The sequence below is a fragment of the Mytilus edulis genome, chromosome 5, assembly GCF_963676685.1.
Source record: "Mytilus edulis chromosome 5, xbMytEdul2.2, whole genome shotgun sequence".
Lineage (NCBI taxonomy): Eukaryota > Metazoa > Mollusca > Bivalvia > Mytilida > Mytilidae > Mytilus > Mytilus edulis.
In genome coordinates this window covers 65839158-65856701 of record NC_092348.1, presented here as the reverse complement: position 1 = coordinate 65856701, position 17544 = coordinate 65839158, and the positions used below count along the sequence as shown (strand labels likewise).

At 29.5% G+C, this 17544-nt stretch overlaps 1 protein-coding gene across 44 annotated transcripts in view; it reads left to right on the top strand.

Moving 5' to 3' along the window:
• The window catches only part of LOC139524252 (uncharacterized), an 82982-nt gene extending 66289 nt beyond the window's left edge, over window positions 1–16693 (top strand). For 27 of the 44 annotated variants that reach the window (XM_071318967.1, XM_071318965.1, XM_071318933.1 and 24 more), the window contains 16 exons: window positions 1289–1624; window positions 2115–2282; window positions 2796–2963; window positions 3417–3500; window positions 5910–6077; window positions 6622–6705; window positions 7331–7498; window positions 7851–8023; window positions 8677–8751; window positions 9098–9191; window positions 9681–9751; window positions 10073–10175; window positions 10703–10885; window positions 11171–11248; window positions 13315–13404; window positions 14832–16693. In XM_071318967.1, coding sequence (XP_071175068.1) covers window positions 1289–1624; window positions 2115–2282; window positions 2796–2963; window positions 3417–3500; window positions 5910–6077; window positions 6622–6705; window positions 7331–7498; window positions 7851–8023; window positions 8677–8751; window positions 9098–9191; window positions 9681–9751; window positions 10073–10175; window positions 10703–10885; window positions 11171–11248; window positions 13315–13404; window positions 14832–14942 — 2154 coding nt within the window. In that variant the 3' untranslated portion in view covers window positions 14943–16693. Of the gene's footprint in view, window positions 1–1288; window positions 1625–2114; window positions 2283–2795; window positions 2964–3416; window positions 3501–5909; window positions 6078–6621; window positions 6706–7330; window positions 7499–7850; window positions 8024–8676; window positions 8752–9097; window positions 9192–9680; window positions 9752–10072; window positions 10176–10702; window positions 10886–11170; window positions 11249–12170; window positions 12201–13314; window positions 13405–13777; window positions 13823–14831 lie in introns of all 44 variants that reach the window. The other 17 variants (XM_071318944.1, XM_071318947.1, XM_071318957.1 and 14 more) reach the window with 7 other exon arrangements.
• Window positions 16694–17544: the final 851 nt, after the last annotated feature.

Sequence of the window (17544 nt, the reverse complement as noted above, 5' to 3'; positions counted from 1 at the left end):
CATTACATATTTTTCCAACTTTGTATTTTATATCTCTGTAAAATTAATTTTGACACTTTAATCTGGTATTTAATTCTAATTTAGGAAACAGTTTTTTGTAAAGTGTAATTGAACGATACGTTTTTTTTGTGTTGAGAATAGATTAATTAGATATCTGCTTAAAAGATTCAATCTTCAGAAAGATAAAATCACTTAAAAAAAATCATATCTTGTTATCACATGTTTTATGTACACGAATTGATCAGAAAATGATAGCATACTTTGAAATTGATTCGAAAATGATAGCATCTTTTGAAATTGACAGAAAATTACTGAAATTAAGCGTTATTTGAAAGAGAATTATAATTGATTATTTTTAATTACAACACATTTAGAACACAGATAGATTTAAAGGGTTGTTCAAACAAATTTTTTACATGAATAATTGATGTAAAAACGACATCAAGGGCAGACTAGAAAACAATACTGTCTGTATCACCATGGGTCAAGATAGTTATCATCGATAAATTGGAAATAAAAAAGACCCACACAAAGTGTTAAAATGTAATACCAAAAAGTAGGATGCAAGAAAGAAAGAGCATTCAGTGTAGTTCAAAGTAGTTCAAAATTTCAAAGTAGTAAAATTTTATCTCAAGAATATCAATAATTGGTAAAATAAATCAACCAGGGGTTAAGTTTATAGGAGTCAGGCCATTCATTAGGAGGCAGTACCCAGTACTTATACCCTCCTATGCTATTGACAAGTACCGCCTAAATGTAGGAATTTTTATATAAGATATTCATGGAATAAATTGAAAAGTACCACCTGGAAACGTGGAAAGTACCAGTCAACATGAAAGATAATTAAACCCCTGAGGAGTAACAGAGAAGTTGGGTACATTAGTGCTTTGACTGTAAAAGTTGAAGAAAGCATTGGAAATCAGTTAAAATTTTAGCTCAACTTTTCTCCAAAATTCATAATTGCTCTTTTCTTAGGCTTGACCAGAGTTAGCCAAGCAACCAAAAAAACAATTGATCTTCAACTAGATCTTCAACTAGATCTTTCAATTAACAAATCTTTATTTTGTAATTCATATTTTAGTATGCATATGCTCATTATAGGCCCTTTACAGTTTGCTGTTCGTCCTGAGGTAAGACATGTGTTGAAGGCCATACTTTGACCTATAAAATTTAACTTTTAACACATTGTAACTTAAATGGAGAGTTGTCTCATTGGCATTCATACCACATCTTCTTATATTTATTACTATATGACTATTACTGATAAATTACATGTTGATATATTTAGTTGGCACATCATGAAGAAAAGTTGATGTTGATGGAACAATCTCTACAGACCACTCAGGATCAACTAAGTCAGCGTGTGACCGAGGTCGTCCGGCATGAACAGGTCAACAGGAAGTTACAGATGGAAGTTAAGACGCTACGGGAACGTAGCACAAGTTTCGAAGAAGAAATCATTGAGCAGAAAACCATTATTGATAAGTTACGTAAAGACATGGTGAAGGTCAAAGAAGAGCATCATGCTACTGTCCAAGAGGGAATGGCTTATAAACAACAGGCTCACAAGTTAGAGGTGGAGTTGGAGGGGTCCAGGGAACAGGAGAAAATGTTGTCAGAACAGGTATGTTAACTCATTAGTTCTTAAAATTATTAGGATGTAACAATTTTTAAAAGTATATAGAAGCAGGGTAAGGGTTGAATACTTCAGATTCATGTATTTTTCTTCTTGTTCATAACAATACCTGCACCTGAAAAGTGCAAATGCTTCAAGAGATAACAAAAGTTACATATATTGACATCAAGGGAATACGGTATGAATTCTAAGTAGTACAAAATTTGGAATCGAATTAATAATGAATTATATGCACAGATGTATCATTTTACTAAATTGCATATTAGGTTTTCTTTGAAACATTGGACTAAAACAGAAGTAGATTATAAAAATGGATTTAAACATTACCAGATAATCTCACATCAGAATGCATACATGTACAATAGAACAAAATTTGACTGGTTTGAAAAATTTCCACTACATTGGGATTTGGGTACAAATGTATAATGCATATGATATTTATTATGAAAAAATATTCTAATTTTATTTTCCACCATAGGTTGAACAGCAAGATCAGATTTTAACTCAGCTTCAACAAGAATTGAGAGCTGAACGAGAACGTCACCAAGAAACTGCCAGACAATATAATCAGGCCAAGAAAATCAATTCTGATCTACAGGAAGATATTGATAACTATAACAAATCAGTTCAGGATCTCACTAATCATGTAAGTCAGGTTTCAAAATATGAAATAATTGTTGTGCAGTTACCAATCAAGACTTGAATCATGGAATAATTACTGCATGCATCATTCAGGGTTAAAATAATCCCTAAATTAGTCAGTTCTTTAAGACTATCAAAAGCTGTTTGTAACAAAATGTTTTAGAGGATGTGCATTTTAAGTCTGAGTCAAATATGTTTAAGCTAAGGACTTTGTGATAAAATATACCAGTTTCAAGAAAACCTGGTTGAGACTTGAATATGTTATGCTCTATTACTGGTGTTTATTGTTTTAGTAAGTACTTGTAGAAGCATTGGTTTATACCAAAGTGTATTCCTAATGATTATCTGATAAAGAGGCTGTATGTCTAAGTAAGACAGTGAAGGGAAAATTTATGAAGCAAATTTTTATATTAAAATAGAGAAGAATAAAGTTATATGAAAAGATATGGTCATTTCAGGAAATGAAATAACAGTCTTCCATTGTTGATATGAATGTTTTTTTTATTACAAATTACAGATTAAAGAAAAAGATGATTTAATCAGCAAGCTCCGAGGGGAAATTGAATCCTTACAACAGAGACAAAGGGCATTAAAGGAGGAGTTAGCAGAGAGGGAAGGACAGTTGAGAGTAGCTAAGATGAACTTACAGACTGCTCAGAAACAGTCTCATCATCATGCACAAGAGGTAGGGGTCAAAATCTAGAACACAAATTTGTTTACACTAGATTGATTGAATGATGTTTCTTAAATCCAATAGTTTTTAAAAAATGATTTATATAATGGTACCTTAGTTAAAAAGAAAAAAATTCCTTATCTGTCTGGTTGTAGCTGATTGAGTGACATCCTTATCTTATTGCTTTGCCAAACAATTTCAAGGTATATCAGCAACAGTATTTGAAATGGTTGATGCTAGTGGAGACATACACAAAACAATCAAACAAAAAAGTAGTTGAAAACTTGTAACTGATACCCTGCATAGAATTCTTCTGTTGCAATAAACAATCAGTTGATGATTGGGTAACAGTAGTATCTGGTTTACATGACAATACTGTAAGTTATCCACATGTATTTCTATATACATGTCCACTCTAATACTGGATTTTTTGCCCTAAAAGTAATGCTTATTTATGAATTACAGATTGAAAGATATGAAGAAACACTGGCCCAGATTCAGGCTGAATATGAGAAAACACAAGAACAGTATAGGAGGGCACATGCTGATGTAAGTTATCATCATAGCTACCTAAAGTGTTAAAAAAAACTACATTTCTGAACTTTCTTTAAGTGATTCTTCATACAAGAATATACTTTTGTCAGACTATATTACTTATTTTTATACGACCGCAAAAATTTTAATTTTTTGGTCGTATATTGCTATCACGTTGGAGTCGTCGGCGTCGTCGTCGTCGTCGTCGTCGTCCGAATACTTTTAGTTTTCGCACTCTAACTTTAGTAAAAGTAAATAGAAATCAATGAAATTTTAACACAAGGTTTATGACCACAAAAGTAAGGTTGGGATTGATTGTGGGAGTTTTGGTTCCAACAGTTTAGGAATTAAGGGCCAAAAAGGGCCCAAATAAGCATTATTTTTGGTTTTCGCACAATAACTTTAGTATAAGTAATTAGAAATCAATGAAATTTTAACACAAGGTTTATGACCACAAAAGGAAGGTTGGGATTGATTTTTGGAGTTGAGGTCACAACAGTTTATGAATTAGGGGCCAAAAAGGGGCCCAAATAAGCATTATTTTTGGTTTTTGCACAATAACTTTAGTATAAGTAAATAGAAATCTATGAAACACAAGGTTTATGACCATAAAAGGAAGGTTGGGTTTGATTTTGGGAGTTTTGGTTCTAACAGTTTAGGAATAAGGGGCCCAAAGGGTCCAAAATTGAACTTTGTGTGATTTCATCAAAAATTGAATAATTGGGGTTCTTTGATATGCCGAATCTAACTACGTATGTAGATTCTTAATTTTTGGTCTCGTTTTCAAATTGGTCTACATTAAGGTCCAAAGGGTCCAAAATTAAACTTAGTTTAATTTTAACAAAAATTGAATCCTTGGGGTTCTTTGATATGCTGAATTTAAAAATGTACTTAGATTTTTAATTATTGGCCTAGTTTTCAAGTTGGTCCAAATGGGGGTCCAAAATTAAACTTTGTTTGATTTCATCAAAAATTGAATAAATGGGTTCTTTAATATGCCAAATCTAACTGTGTATGTAGATTCTTAATTTTTGGTCCAGTTTTCAAATTGGTCTACATTAAGGTCCAAAGGGTCCAAAATTAAACTAAGTTTGATTTTAACAAAAAATAAATTCTTGGGCTTATTTGATATGCTTTATCTAAATATGTACTTTGATTTTTGATTATGGGCCCAGTTTTCAAGTTGGTCCAAATCAGGATTCCATATCAAGTATTGTGCAATAGCAAGAAATTTTCAATTGCACAGTATTGCACAATAGCAAGAAATATCTAATTGCCAATATTGTGCAATAGCAATTAATTTTCAATTGGAGTTATCTTTCTTTGTATAGAATAGTAGTTGCTAATATATGTTGGAAATTTGCCAGACATGACTATGATGTCATTTTCTATTTTTATTTGCCAATAACTTAATGTAAATAACTTCATTGGAAATTTGCCAATATAAAATGTTGCTGATGAAGCTTTTTTTCCTTATCTTATCTAAAATGTTTTTAGATAATGTATGTTGGACATTTGCCAGACATGACTATGATGTCATTTTCTATTTTTATTTGCCAATAACTTTATGTAAATAACTTCATTGGAAATTTGCCAATATAAAATGTTGCTGATGAAGTTTTTTTTATTGTTTTATACAATAATAATGTATATTCACTTTTACTACCAACCAATCTTTACCATTCAGTGATAACAAGCACTTTATTTTACATTTTAATATTTTATGATGTATTTAAAAGAGTAGTTCTTGTTGCAAACTCCATGAGAAATTTGAATTGATATCAGTTTTGGAAAAAGGGAAACGGGGATGTGAAAAAAAAGGGGGGGGGGGTTAAATTTTTCTCATTTCAGATTTCATAAATAAAAAGAAAATTTCTTCAAACATTTTTTTGAGAGGATTAATATTCAACAGCATAGTGAATTGCTCAAAGGCAAAAAAAAAATTTTAAGTTCATTAGACCACATTCATTCTGTGTCAGAAACCTATACTGTGTCAACTATTTAATTTTAGATTTAAAAAGTTTGAAGAAGAAATCTTTAATTGATTTGTAAAATCTTGACATTTGTTTTGTGTAAAAAAAAACCATGTAATGTCAAAAATTTGATCACAATCCAAATTCAGAGCTGTATCACGCTTGAATGTTTTGTCCCAACTGTTCAGGGTTTGACCTCTGCGGTCGTATAAAGCTGCAGCTGCGGAGCACCTGGTTTTATAGTTGTATTACTATTAAGAATTGCTTGGACCAAACCTCATGATTTTTTATGATCTTTAAATACAGTTTTAATGATTTTCAATTCTTGTTCTAGAGTTATGGAACTTTATTGAATTTACACATCTAGCAGTAAAAATTATTTAATCTGATATTAAATAGTAATAAATGTAAAAATGATTGTCGTCTATTGTCATGTTTTGAATTTTTAAAGTTAATGGACCAGGAACAGAGAACACATGACCTCAAAGTTCAATTAACCACAGTTCAAGGTCATCACAAGGAATCCATGGATCAGTTGTCAGAGAATTCCAGACAGTTGGCAGCACTCAAAACTGATCTTCACAAATCTCAGCAACAAAACATGGCAATCACAGAAGAGGTACTATTGATGACTAGTTTAAGATAATTTTGAAAAAAAAATCTATTACTGTGAATTTATTTATTTTTGTGGGTACTAACTTTCATGGATTAGTGGAAACTTGCATTTTGGTGGATATTTGATTCATAGTTTTGTCAAAGTCTATATACAATTTTATTGAAAATTTATGATTTGTTGTACATTGGAATTTGTCATTCCTGGGTAACCATGACATCCACAAAAATTGGTATCAAACGAATTATAATGAAATCACAGTATCGTAATTAGGTTTATAAGCTGTAAGCATGCATGTCAATCTTATTTTAATATATAATGGCTTCCAATGATTTTGTACAGGTATTTTGAGGGTTTAAATCTGTCATCTTTCAAACTGTACATGAAAACAAAATGAAAATCTCTGCATAAAAAGGAAATGAGTTTATTGATTATTGATTCTGAAACGGTGAAATCTGTTTCTAAAATCCAAGCTATGATGTAATATAATAGTAATTTCCTCTGCATCAATAGATTTAAATCTTACGATTTATGGACTTTCTCTTTACAGCTCCGTGAATATGAAGAAAAGATGAGATCAATGACAAACGAGCTTAGGAAACTGCAGGAAATAAACCGAGCATCTGAAGATGAGGTAATTTAAATCAATAATTATAGCTTCATCAACTCTTATGTCACAGAATTAGGGAAAGCAGGCATGTTTTCAAAGATAGGTCAGATTTAAATATAGTTTATAAGATTTACAACCAGCTGTAGGTTAAGTTAGTTAAGGAAATAAGAATGGTGATATAAGGATGCTCCTAAGTCACAGATCTTCAAAAAAAAACCCAACATACAAATAAAAAAAAAAAGCCACACAAAGAGAAATATCATAAATTCATAAATTATGATAAGCCCCCCATCATGATATCAGTTATGAATTTCCTTTATAAATGTTTTGCAATCGCCTTAACTAGATTTCATATTTTTGCCAGTGGTCAATGGTTCACCATTATAAATAAATGCATTGATTTGTTAATTTGTATTATACAACTTTATTAACAAAACAAAAAAAGCAAACATCTTTATGCCGTTTTCTGCTCTTTGGTTGTTGTCTTCTTGTCAAGATCCCCATTTCTATTATCAATATTATCTTAGAAAACTACAGTAATGGAAGATGAGGGTAAATATATAGTGTGAAAAATTGCTTGAATCAATATGTTTAGAAAGAGATGAATTATTATTGTATTCTAAATTGTAAACTTTTCTTTCTATTTTAGCTTCAGAACATGGATATGAAACTTTCGGAAACCCAACAGGAGTTGTTGAACAGTCAGGATAAACATAGACAGAGCCTACAGGAGTTCTCCGCTAAGGAGGAGGAATTAGTGGTGTATAAAGTAGAACTTAGTAATATACAGGAGAAATATAAAGCTAAGTTAGATGAGGTCAGTGCTTAGTGTTGTGAACAAAATAATTTGAAAAATGACTAAATGTAGAGAATGTGTTTTGAATATAGTTAGATTTTTCTAACATTATTTATTTTTTTGTTTTTCTATTACTTTTATAATTTCTGAAGTATTCATTAGCAAATTAGAGTTTAACCATTAGTTGTGTTCCTTATTACTAAATTGTTATATGAACAGGCTGTCAATTATTCATAAACATGTTGATTGAAGGGGCAAGTAAAAATGTCATCAGTAATGATACCTACAAATGTCCTATTTATCTTTTTATGTGTATACCCTTTTTATCTGAATAATACATATTTTTTAAATGCTATTAAAATTTGTATTACAGAGTGAAAATATGAGGAACCAACTTGAGTTAATGAACCACAACTACAGGAGTGCAAATGATGAAATCCAAGGCCTGAGAGTTGCCCTTGAAGAATCAAGGTCAAATGGTGACAGGCTTCACAAGGAGAGTGAACTAGTTGTTCAGAATGTCAATACCTGGGTCCAGGAACAAAAGTAAGTAATTTGGTAGAATGAGGAGGTATTAAAATATTTGAGAGTTTTCTATGTCATGTGCTTCTTGAAATTTCATTGGTGGAGCAGGAACTGCAATCCCCTGGATTCTCATGTGGAATTTGTGTTGCTTAATGTGTAGCTTTATCTATTTTGTCTGACAACTTTCATTTTGATATTGGTTTTGTCTGTCTTTCCTCAAAGTATTATTTTTTAATAACCCTGTTGGTTCCTTTATGCATGCTGACAGTTTATGGAACCTTAAAACAAACAAAAAAGAAATTTGTAACTTGTAAGAAATCAATGGAGGTATCCAATAAAACATTAGGAACAACCACAAGGGAAATAAAACAATGATCAAAAATATCCACAAAGGGAAAGCCTGGATTTATACAATGAACATATGTTCAGGCTATGAGTACTAAATAAGATATGATGATGAAGCTATTCAACAGTGGACATTTTTTACTTCTTGACAGAATAAAATTATTGTGAAATTTTATGGAAAAAAAAATCATTTAAAGTTTGAAAAAGACTTGTATACTGTACATCAGAAATTGATGTATGTATTTATTATTGTGAAACATGGACCGTGTATGAATGTTAGTTTTATAGCTTTATTGTTTATTTGAAAGTTATGTTTATTTTTTTACTAGACTTGCCAATGAGAAACTTGGAAAGAAGATCAGAGAACAAAGTAAAGCCATTATGACTCTCACTGCTGAAAAAGAGTAAGTGTTTTATATATTCACACTTTTATTCAAAGGTTTATGTGTTTAAGAATATATATTCAGAACCACTGAAATAGTGAGTTTGTTCATTTTACATCTTAAAATTTTCCTAGGAAGAAGAATGTAGGTACTTATGTAGAAGTCTTGGTGCAGTTTACCAAAATGAAATAAATGTTTGAAAATTTTAGTTCCATTCATTATCTTGGTGTTTTTTTAAATGAATTATATTCATCCAAATTAAGGAAGTTTTTGCAGCCTAGGGAGAGAGGCCATTGTCAGTTATATGCAGTAAAGTGACCTCTGAAAAAGTACAGAACTGTCATTTAATAATTATTTTGTTTTTCAGACAACTTTTAGAGCAAGTAACCAAATTACAGAAATTCAGCAATAAAGCAAAGATTGAATTAGAAGAAAGGAGAGATGAGTCTGACAAATTTAAGGTAATTATACATTTATGATGAAAAAACTTCCCTCTCATCTCTAAAACATTGTCATCACGTCAGAATAAGTCATTGTTTTGGTCCTTTATACAGTGGTTGGAGACTAGGATTAATGTGTTCAATGAAATTGGACTAAACTATGTTTCCAAGAATGAGTTCTATAAACATATTTATTTTGTCATGTGTAAAAGTTCAGATTGGTCTTTCATATTATAGTCAGTTATTAATAGTTGCTCAAATACCTCTTTCAATAACCAAATAGATGTATATATAATATGTAAAAGTAAACCATTATAGGTCAAAGTACAGCCTTCAACTCGGCTCTCACCAAACAGCAAGCTATAAAGAGTCTTAAAAATGACCAGTGTAAAACAATTCAAACAGGAAAACAAACGGTCTAATCTATATAAGAAACAAGAAAAGTTCATTTGTCTAAATATGAATAAAAGAAATAAACCTAATTAATTTGTCATGTTTATATTTTATCAGGCTTTACAGAATCATTCAGCTCATCAACAAGTAGTATTAAATCAACTTAGAAATCGCCTGGAAGATAATGCGTAAGTTTCTTTATTCTACTGTACATTTTTGTGAAACCTGATTTAATTACCTTGGACATTTTGAGGAAGTCAAAAGAAGAATTATGTTTGTTTATTTTTGTGCATGATATTTGTGTAAATTCAAAAAGAAAGTAGGAAGCTCATTTGATAGTATTGTTATAATATGAGAAAATAAATAAAAGGATCTTGAATAATTTAAGTTCAATAAAATGTTTGTGCTAACAATATGCATAAAAAGAGATTATATTCTATACACTATAACATTTAAAAAAAATAAAAAATAAAGATACATATTTATTTTATTTTCCTCTTGTTATATAGAAGTGACCAGGACCATGAACTTCAAGCTAAAGTAGCAACAATTGAAGATTTACATAGTCGATTGAAGATTAATGTGGACAATATACAACAACTTAACCAACAGGTACTAGATAGTCAAAGCATAAATTACCTTTATCATAGGTTTATCAGCTTTTTTAACCAGATATATTGTGTTATAGTTAAGGGGAGACAACCTGTATTTCTTTGGTCTGTACATGTAATTATCCGATTTGCAAATTTTATGTAAAGTTTTCAAACTAAGGAATCAAATTCTTCAGGAATAATTAACTATTGAATTTTCTTTGATGGTCATGAGCATACTTTTTACCCAGTGAATTAATTTTACAATGCATGAAGGTCGTATATAATTTCATTTTAAACATGCATTTTTCAAAAAAATATTTTGAGGTTTTTATGTGTTTTGAGTTTTACAAACCAGGGTTTGAAAGATAAAATGTCTGAATTTTATTTTTAATTTGCAGTTTGTTTTTGACTCCAGTATAAGTAATTGTTATTGTAGTTTTGAAAAGATTCCAACCTATAATCATGATGAGATAGTTTGAAATGTATGTATATCTGAAATATATATTTAACTGTTTATTAAAGTAACATTGGTTATGTTTGTTTCAGATGAGTTCATTACAAAAGGAAAACCAACGACTAAGGAATGATTTAGACAGAGAAATACATTCTAGACAAACTTTAGAACTTCAAATAGAAAGCAAAGAACAAACAATTAACAGTTTAAAATCTCAGATGGAAGCTCGAAGGCATTTACATATAGAAAACAGTTCACCTTTAAAGGAAAAACCGGTATGTATAAATAAGATTTTGTAAACTAGATTTTGTTATTATTTTAATTTTGCACCTTTTTTTAAATATTCTCTCTTCATTCAGAGCTCTACCAATTAAAAGTTTTTTTTTTCAAGTTATTTCAAGATCGAATCATGTCAGCTGATTTCAACATCTAGTGGTTTTTGTTTTCCTGGACATACAAATTGTATCAACTATAGGATTGTTTTTCTCATAGCTAGAATAATTCTTGATGTACTTATTCCATTTCAAAATTGCTAAACTTATGTTATACACAAATAATAGAACCGGCCGACAAGACTTGGCCATAGGCGGTCACCATCATGTCCATGTGTTAGTCCAGCAGGTCCTAGAGTCCCATTAGTAAGCTTTGAGTGTCTTAGGGTGAAAGTCAACTAACAGTAATATGAGGGTTAGGACAAATAATGTACTGGGATTTCTGGTTTCAGATTTTATAAAGTTTATATGTTTACATTGGGGTTTCAGTAATTCATACTACATATTATCATTCATTTGTGAAATCATATTTAAAACTTTCTTTTTCATTTTTAAAACTTTAAGTCCACAAACATTTATTTCCTGCAAATTGAAATGGCTTATTTAACAGATTGGTGAATATTTGTGGACTTACAATCATTCTTCAGTGTTGATATTCTCTTTGTTTTATTTTTTGGTAGATTAATAATTGATTTGCAACGTAACACAAGTTGTTTGCTTCATTTAATATGTTTTAGAGTGCTAGCTATAACTTTAAATCCTTTGTGTGAAACCTAGGCTATATGAACCCCCTTATGGCAGTAGTTTATGGATCTGAATTCTGTTTGCCAACTTTCAAAGGTCAGTGGTTTCCTCCAGGCACTCTGGTTTCCTCCACCAATAAAAACTGGCCACCTTGAAATAGCCTGAATGCGGTGCTTAAAAGTGGCGTTAAAACACCAAAAATCAAATCAAATCTATTTGCCAAGAACTTTCTTGAAAAATCTTGATACATGGGGAAATAAATAATATGTGTGATGTTAATCACAATTTACAATAGGAAAGCAATGTGGTAAATATCCTCTCAAAGAATCCTTGGAGCAAGTTCATTCAATTTGAAAACAGTATTTCTTTAATTTGATGTCATGTTAGAAATGTTGATGAGTTGATATTTATTGTTTAGAGCTGTGACAGAAATGCTGCTGTATTTTATGCTCATGATTAATTTTAAGTTTTAACTAGAGTTGACGAACAACTTACATAGAAAATATAAGATGAAGCATATGTTGATTTAAAGTACACATTTCAGATGGGGTCCACTGATGTAGATATTGATAAGGTAACAAGGGACACAACTCTTGTATTACCCAGACATTACATAGTCTTTAGAATAGTTTTCCTTTTTCTCATTTACCTTTATCACAGAATAGATGCTTTTATTTGTAGCTTTATCTTAAATACAACTATACATATAAATGAGAATTGTTATACTGTGATATTTAAGCCTTTTCTGAAGAAAAAAACTAATGTTTTCATTGCTAACAATGCACTAATATTTTTCAAACAAACTATGATAACTACTTGATTTAAGAACATTAACATTTAGTAAGTTTAACATTGCTCTGTACAGCTAAGTTTCTAGACTTGTCTTTAACTTCTTTATAATCAGTAAAGTCATTCATTTCTCTTCATTCTCTTGTTATTGGGAGAGGTGTGTACATATTTGTCAAGTTTTAAATGTTTATAAATATACATGTATTATATATGAGTCTGGGAAATCTATGAATTTTCTATTGGATATCAGTTAAATAATTCAAATATATTAAGTCTTTTAAATTCTATGAATCTAGAAAGATGTGCAATTCGAATTCTCTAAAAAATTTCAACTTTTGCTGTTATACATAGTAAAACATGGCAATGGTTTGCTTACTCAAAATTTGAAAAAATTATTAGAAGTTTCATTTTTGTTTAAAGAAAGTTCATATAAAAAAAAATCAATTACCATTGTGTTTAAAGTAGAATAAATTACTTTTAAATCGTTTGTTCAAGTTGTCAAATCTTTATTGTCAAAATTAAAACAACATTGCTAAAATTTGTGGATTTCTCTGACTAACTTAAGAAATATCAGGATAGAATAGCTTTGTATCATTATTTTAGCTTTGTAGAGTTAAAAGTATCTTGAAATAAAAGTTTTTAGAATACTTTATGAATAACATTTTAAAATTTTCATAGCATTTTGTTATTTTGTAGTTTGATTTTTGCATTAAGGACATAAAATTGTGTAGATAGATATTACTAAACAAAACAAGCCAAATATTTTTTTCAAAAAACCATGAATTTTCAAAAAAAAAATTAAAAAAAATAGCAATTGAGAAACAGAAACCAATCTTTTAGATGTGTTGGGGTTTTTTGTTTTTTTTTTTCATTTGCTAATTTGTTAAATTTAATTTCAGCAAAAAGCCTACAGTAAAGGTATTGAAGATGCAGGAATATCGGACGCTGCGGCTTTAGATAAAAATTACTGGATACAAAGAGTTGGAGAGGTAATAACATAATAATGAGTTGAAAATTAATTTCACATTCCATGATCAGAGCTTTATTAAAGAGCATGGTTTGTGGTTATTTGTTATTCAAATTTTACATGACCTATGTCTTGATATAGTGGATATAATTATTCACTTTGTATAACAATAGTTTAATCCTGCAAAACCAAAAACAATTTTTAAACATCATGCTACAAGATTTTTTTTTTTATTTATTTGAATGAATTAATGCAGTAAACCGCAGTTAAAATAACAATCATTAAATGTGTTTGAAACTTAAAAATCACATTTTAAACTTTTAACAAAAAGTAAGGAAAAACCGGTTTTTTTTTAAGAATCAATAAGTAAATGGTTTTAATTTGTTTACTGACAGAAAGTTTCCTTTTTGAAACAGAGATATCCCAGCAGTTTTGAATAGGTTTGTTTCTTTTAATCAAGGGAGATAATCGCTTTAATTTGCTATTGACAAACCTGCTTTTTGTTTGATGAGTTCTGTAACTAATATATATGAAGCTGCATGGTTTTACAAAAAGGTAGAACAAGCTGAATGGCTGACTAGCTAGTTTGGTTTTTATAACTTTATTTTTTTTACGAAATTTAACAACTTTGTTAGATTATAATCTTAATTATTCAAAAATATTGGTTTGGTTTTGGTTTTATTAATTCAAGTTATATTTGCATTATGTCAGCATGTGAAATAATTAATGCATATTTGTTATAACTTATGTTAAGTTTGTGTGGACTAGATGATTATAGTGTTAATTCTGCATGTGACTAACTTGACATTCTGTTGATTCATTAAGTTTGTGGTACCAATTCTTGTGGATTAAAGTTGAATGTATTTCACAGATTTGCTTAAATTTCTATGCAAGCTTATGGGAGATTCATACTTTGTTGAACATTCAAATTCTATCTTTACCTCCACATAATTTGTATTCAACAAATGATAGTGAATCCGTAGAACAATTTTTCACATGAAGTGTCAACTGTTGTCAGGTTTGGATTAAATAAGATTTTATCAAAGAAAAAAGATTATCAAAGCTACAACTTTTTACAGCTTTTGTAGAAATTTCCTGTTGAAATTTAATAAGGACAACATTCTAACCTATAGGAAGACTTGTTTGCTCTCTTTTAAAAAAAAAAAAAAATATGAATTGGTTTAAAAAAAATATGTTCCTAATACTGGCTTAATTGAATCTTAAATGTTTTTTTTATGGAAGTACCAAATCCAGAGGAAAATTCTAAATGGAAATTCTCTAATCAAATGGCAAAATCAAAAACTTAAACACTTCAAACAAATGGATAAAAACTGTCATATTTCTGACTTGGTACAAACATTTTCTTTTGTAGAAATGTTAATGAAACCTGGTTTTATAGCTAGCTAAACCTCACACTTGTATCATATTTTTTTGTTTTTATATTTTCAGTTGTCTATACAGCTACAACAGAGCAGTGATTATTGGGCAGACAAAGTCCGTGACTTATCTGGACAATTAGAGAAAAGCCGTATCATCTCTAGTCCAATCCGACCACGATAGTCCATCCTCTTCATTGTCATTCCGTCCACATTATATTCATGGAACTTTTTATTTATTGTTTAAATGGATAAAGTAGATTTTAGGCAATTTATATATGTTTTATACAACAAAGTGCTGAAAGCCGTCCAAAATTTATTATTTATTTTTTAAAAGAAAGATTTTAGCATGTATATGTATATCTTAACCACTTTGTTGTAATTTAAATATTTATGGAGGAAAAAAAATAATGTACTAGGAACATGTTTGCCTTGTTCTTTAGATATGGTAAATTAGTTGAAATAATAGTTTGTGAATATTATGTTATATTTGTTTCAATCATGACAGTTTATCAAGACAAGGAAGTAGATTATCATGTTAACATAGTTGGGTAAGGGATCAAATCTACACCAGAAATATCGGTATTGTTCTTAAATTAAGGTTTTTCCTTCTACCGATATTTGTAACATTTATCAAGAAATTGTTATCATTTATAATAAGGCAGCAAATCTTAATTTCTCTAATGTCTAGAATTTGAAAATTTAAAACCTTTTTTTAAATGGTTCATTTGTTTACTAATGAAGTAAATTTTATTATATAGGCTGTCCATTTTTATTGTGAAAAAGGGAAAATAGATCAATTTAATGATATAAATCAGCATTGTTAGTTAGGATTTCCTTATTCCCTGCCTAAACAGTATTCTTAATATTTTACTATTTTTTGGTCACTGAATTCCAGTTTTTTATTTCTCACAATTTTATTTATTTATATTTTATTATTTAAGCTTTTTTTTTTTTTTTTTGCAAACATTTATTATTATATTAATAATTGATAATTTTAAATATCAGTTTTTGATTTATTGATTTGTATTATAGTTACAAGCTATTTTAAGAAACTTATGTTCACATATATTTTTAATTTTTATTTAAAAAAAAAAATTAAGAATCAGTAGAAACATTTTAAAATCAATTTCATGATTTATTGATTTTTTAGTATATTTAGAATCTGTATAAGAAATTTACACACAAAATAATGTCCACATAAACTTGTATTATTTTTCAAAGTGAGAAACAGTAGATAATCATTTGAATGTTGTATTATTTAAGAATAGAAGGTTGTTAGGTGCTACAAATATTATGGATCACCAGTATTTACATCTTTTTCGTTTGTTTGATATTTTTTTATTGATAGAAAGGTCATAGAAGATGGTGTTATTTCTACAGAACTGAATATAAGGACAAGAAATTTGACCTGATGATTAATTTTTTTTTTTATTTTCTTAAACAATAAGTAAAAATATCTTAATCAATGTTTTGAAATATACAATGTTTATTATCAGAACATGGATCTTTTAGATCTACCATGACTGATTAAAAAGAAATATGTAAAAGTTAAGGAATTGAATTACAATTTGTCTCCCTTTTCTTAAAAGTTTAGACATTGAAGTAAGATTTGTTTCCCTTTACATAAAAGCTCAGAAATTGAAGTAAGATTTGTCCCCTTACATACAAGTTTAGAAATTGAAGTAAGATTTGTCTCCCTTGGAATCAGTTCTGTAGTAATTCCACTATTTTGTTTAAAGACTGAGTATCAAAACCATTAAAGCTATTATCTGTGATTTTGTATGAGGTAGTAGTGTCTACCCATACACGTAAAATAGATTATGTAGATGTCTGGTAGACGTATGAGATTTGTAGTGTGTGACATTGTGTCTCATTATATATTTGTTTTATATTGGTAATTAAATTCTGGCTAGATCCAGCTAATCTTAAAAAGTTTTTCTTCTTTATCATCTGATTTGTAAGAATTAGATTTTCAGTCCTTCCTTCTGTAGGAAGAATGACATGTCTTCTTATGAACTGTTACATGTGAACTAGCACTTTAAAAATCTTGCTTTGCTGGTCTTAAAATTCATAACCAATTCATACTCATATTGCAGTAAGATGTCTTCGTTTTGAAAACAATTTAATTTGCCACTGGACATTTAACAGCCATCCATCCATCAATCTTTCTACCTCATTTCATGGATCAGTGAGCAAGGTTAAGTTTTGGTGGTCAAGTCCATATCTCATACTATAAGCAATAGGTCTAGTATATTTGGTGTATGGAAGGATTGTAAGGTGTACATGACCAACTGGCAGGTGTCATCTGACCTTGACCTCATTTAATGGTTCAGTAGTCAGAGTTAAGTTTTTGAGTTTGGTCTTTTTTTCTAATACAAAATGCGACAGGTCAACTATATTTGGTGTATAGAAATATTTTATGATGTTTTATTTGACTTTGACCTCATTTTCACGTTCCATTGCTCAGTGTTAAGTTTTTATGTTTTGGTTTGTTTTTCTTAAACTATAAGCAATAGGTCAACTATATTTGTTGTATGGAAGGATTGTAAGCTGTACATGTCTGCCTGGCATGGTTCATCTGACCTTCACCTCATTTTCAAGGTTCATTGGTCAACATTTAGTTTTCTTGGTTTCTTGGGCTGCTTCTTAGAAACTATAAACAATAGGTCAACTGTGTTTGGTATATTGAATGATTGTAAGGTGTACATGTATTTCTTGTCGGGTTTATATAAATATAACATTGACCTCATTTTCTTGGATCATGTTGAGTTTATGTGATAGTT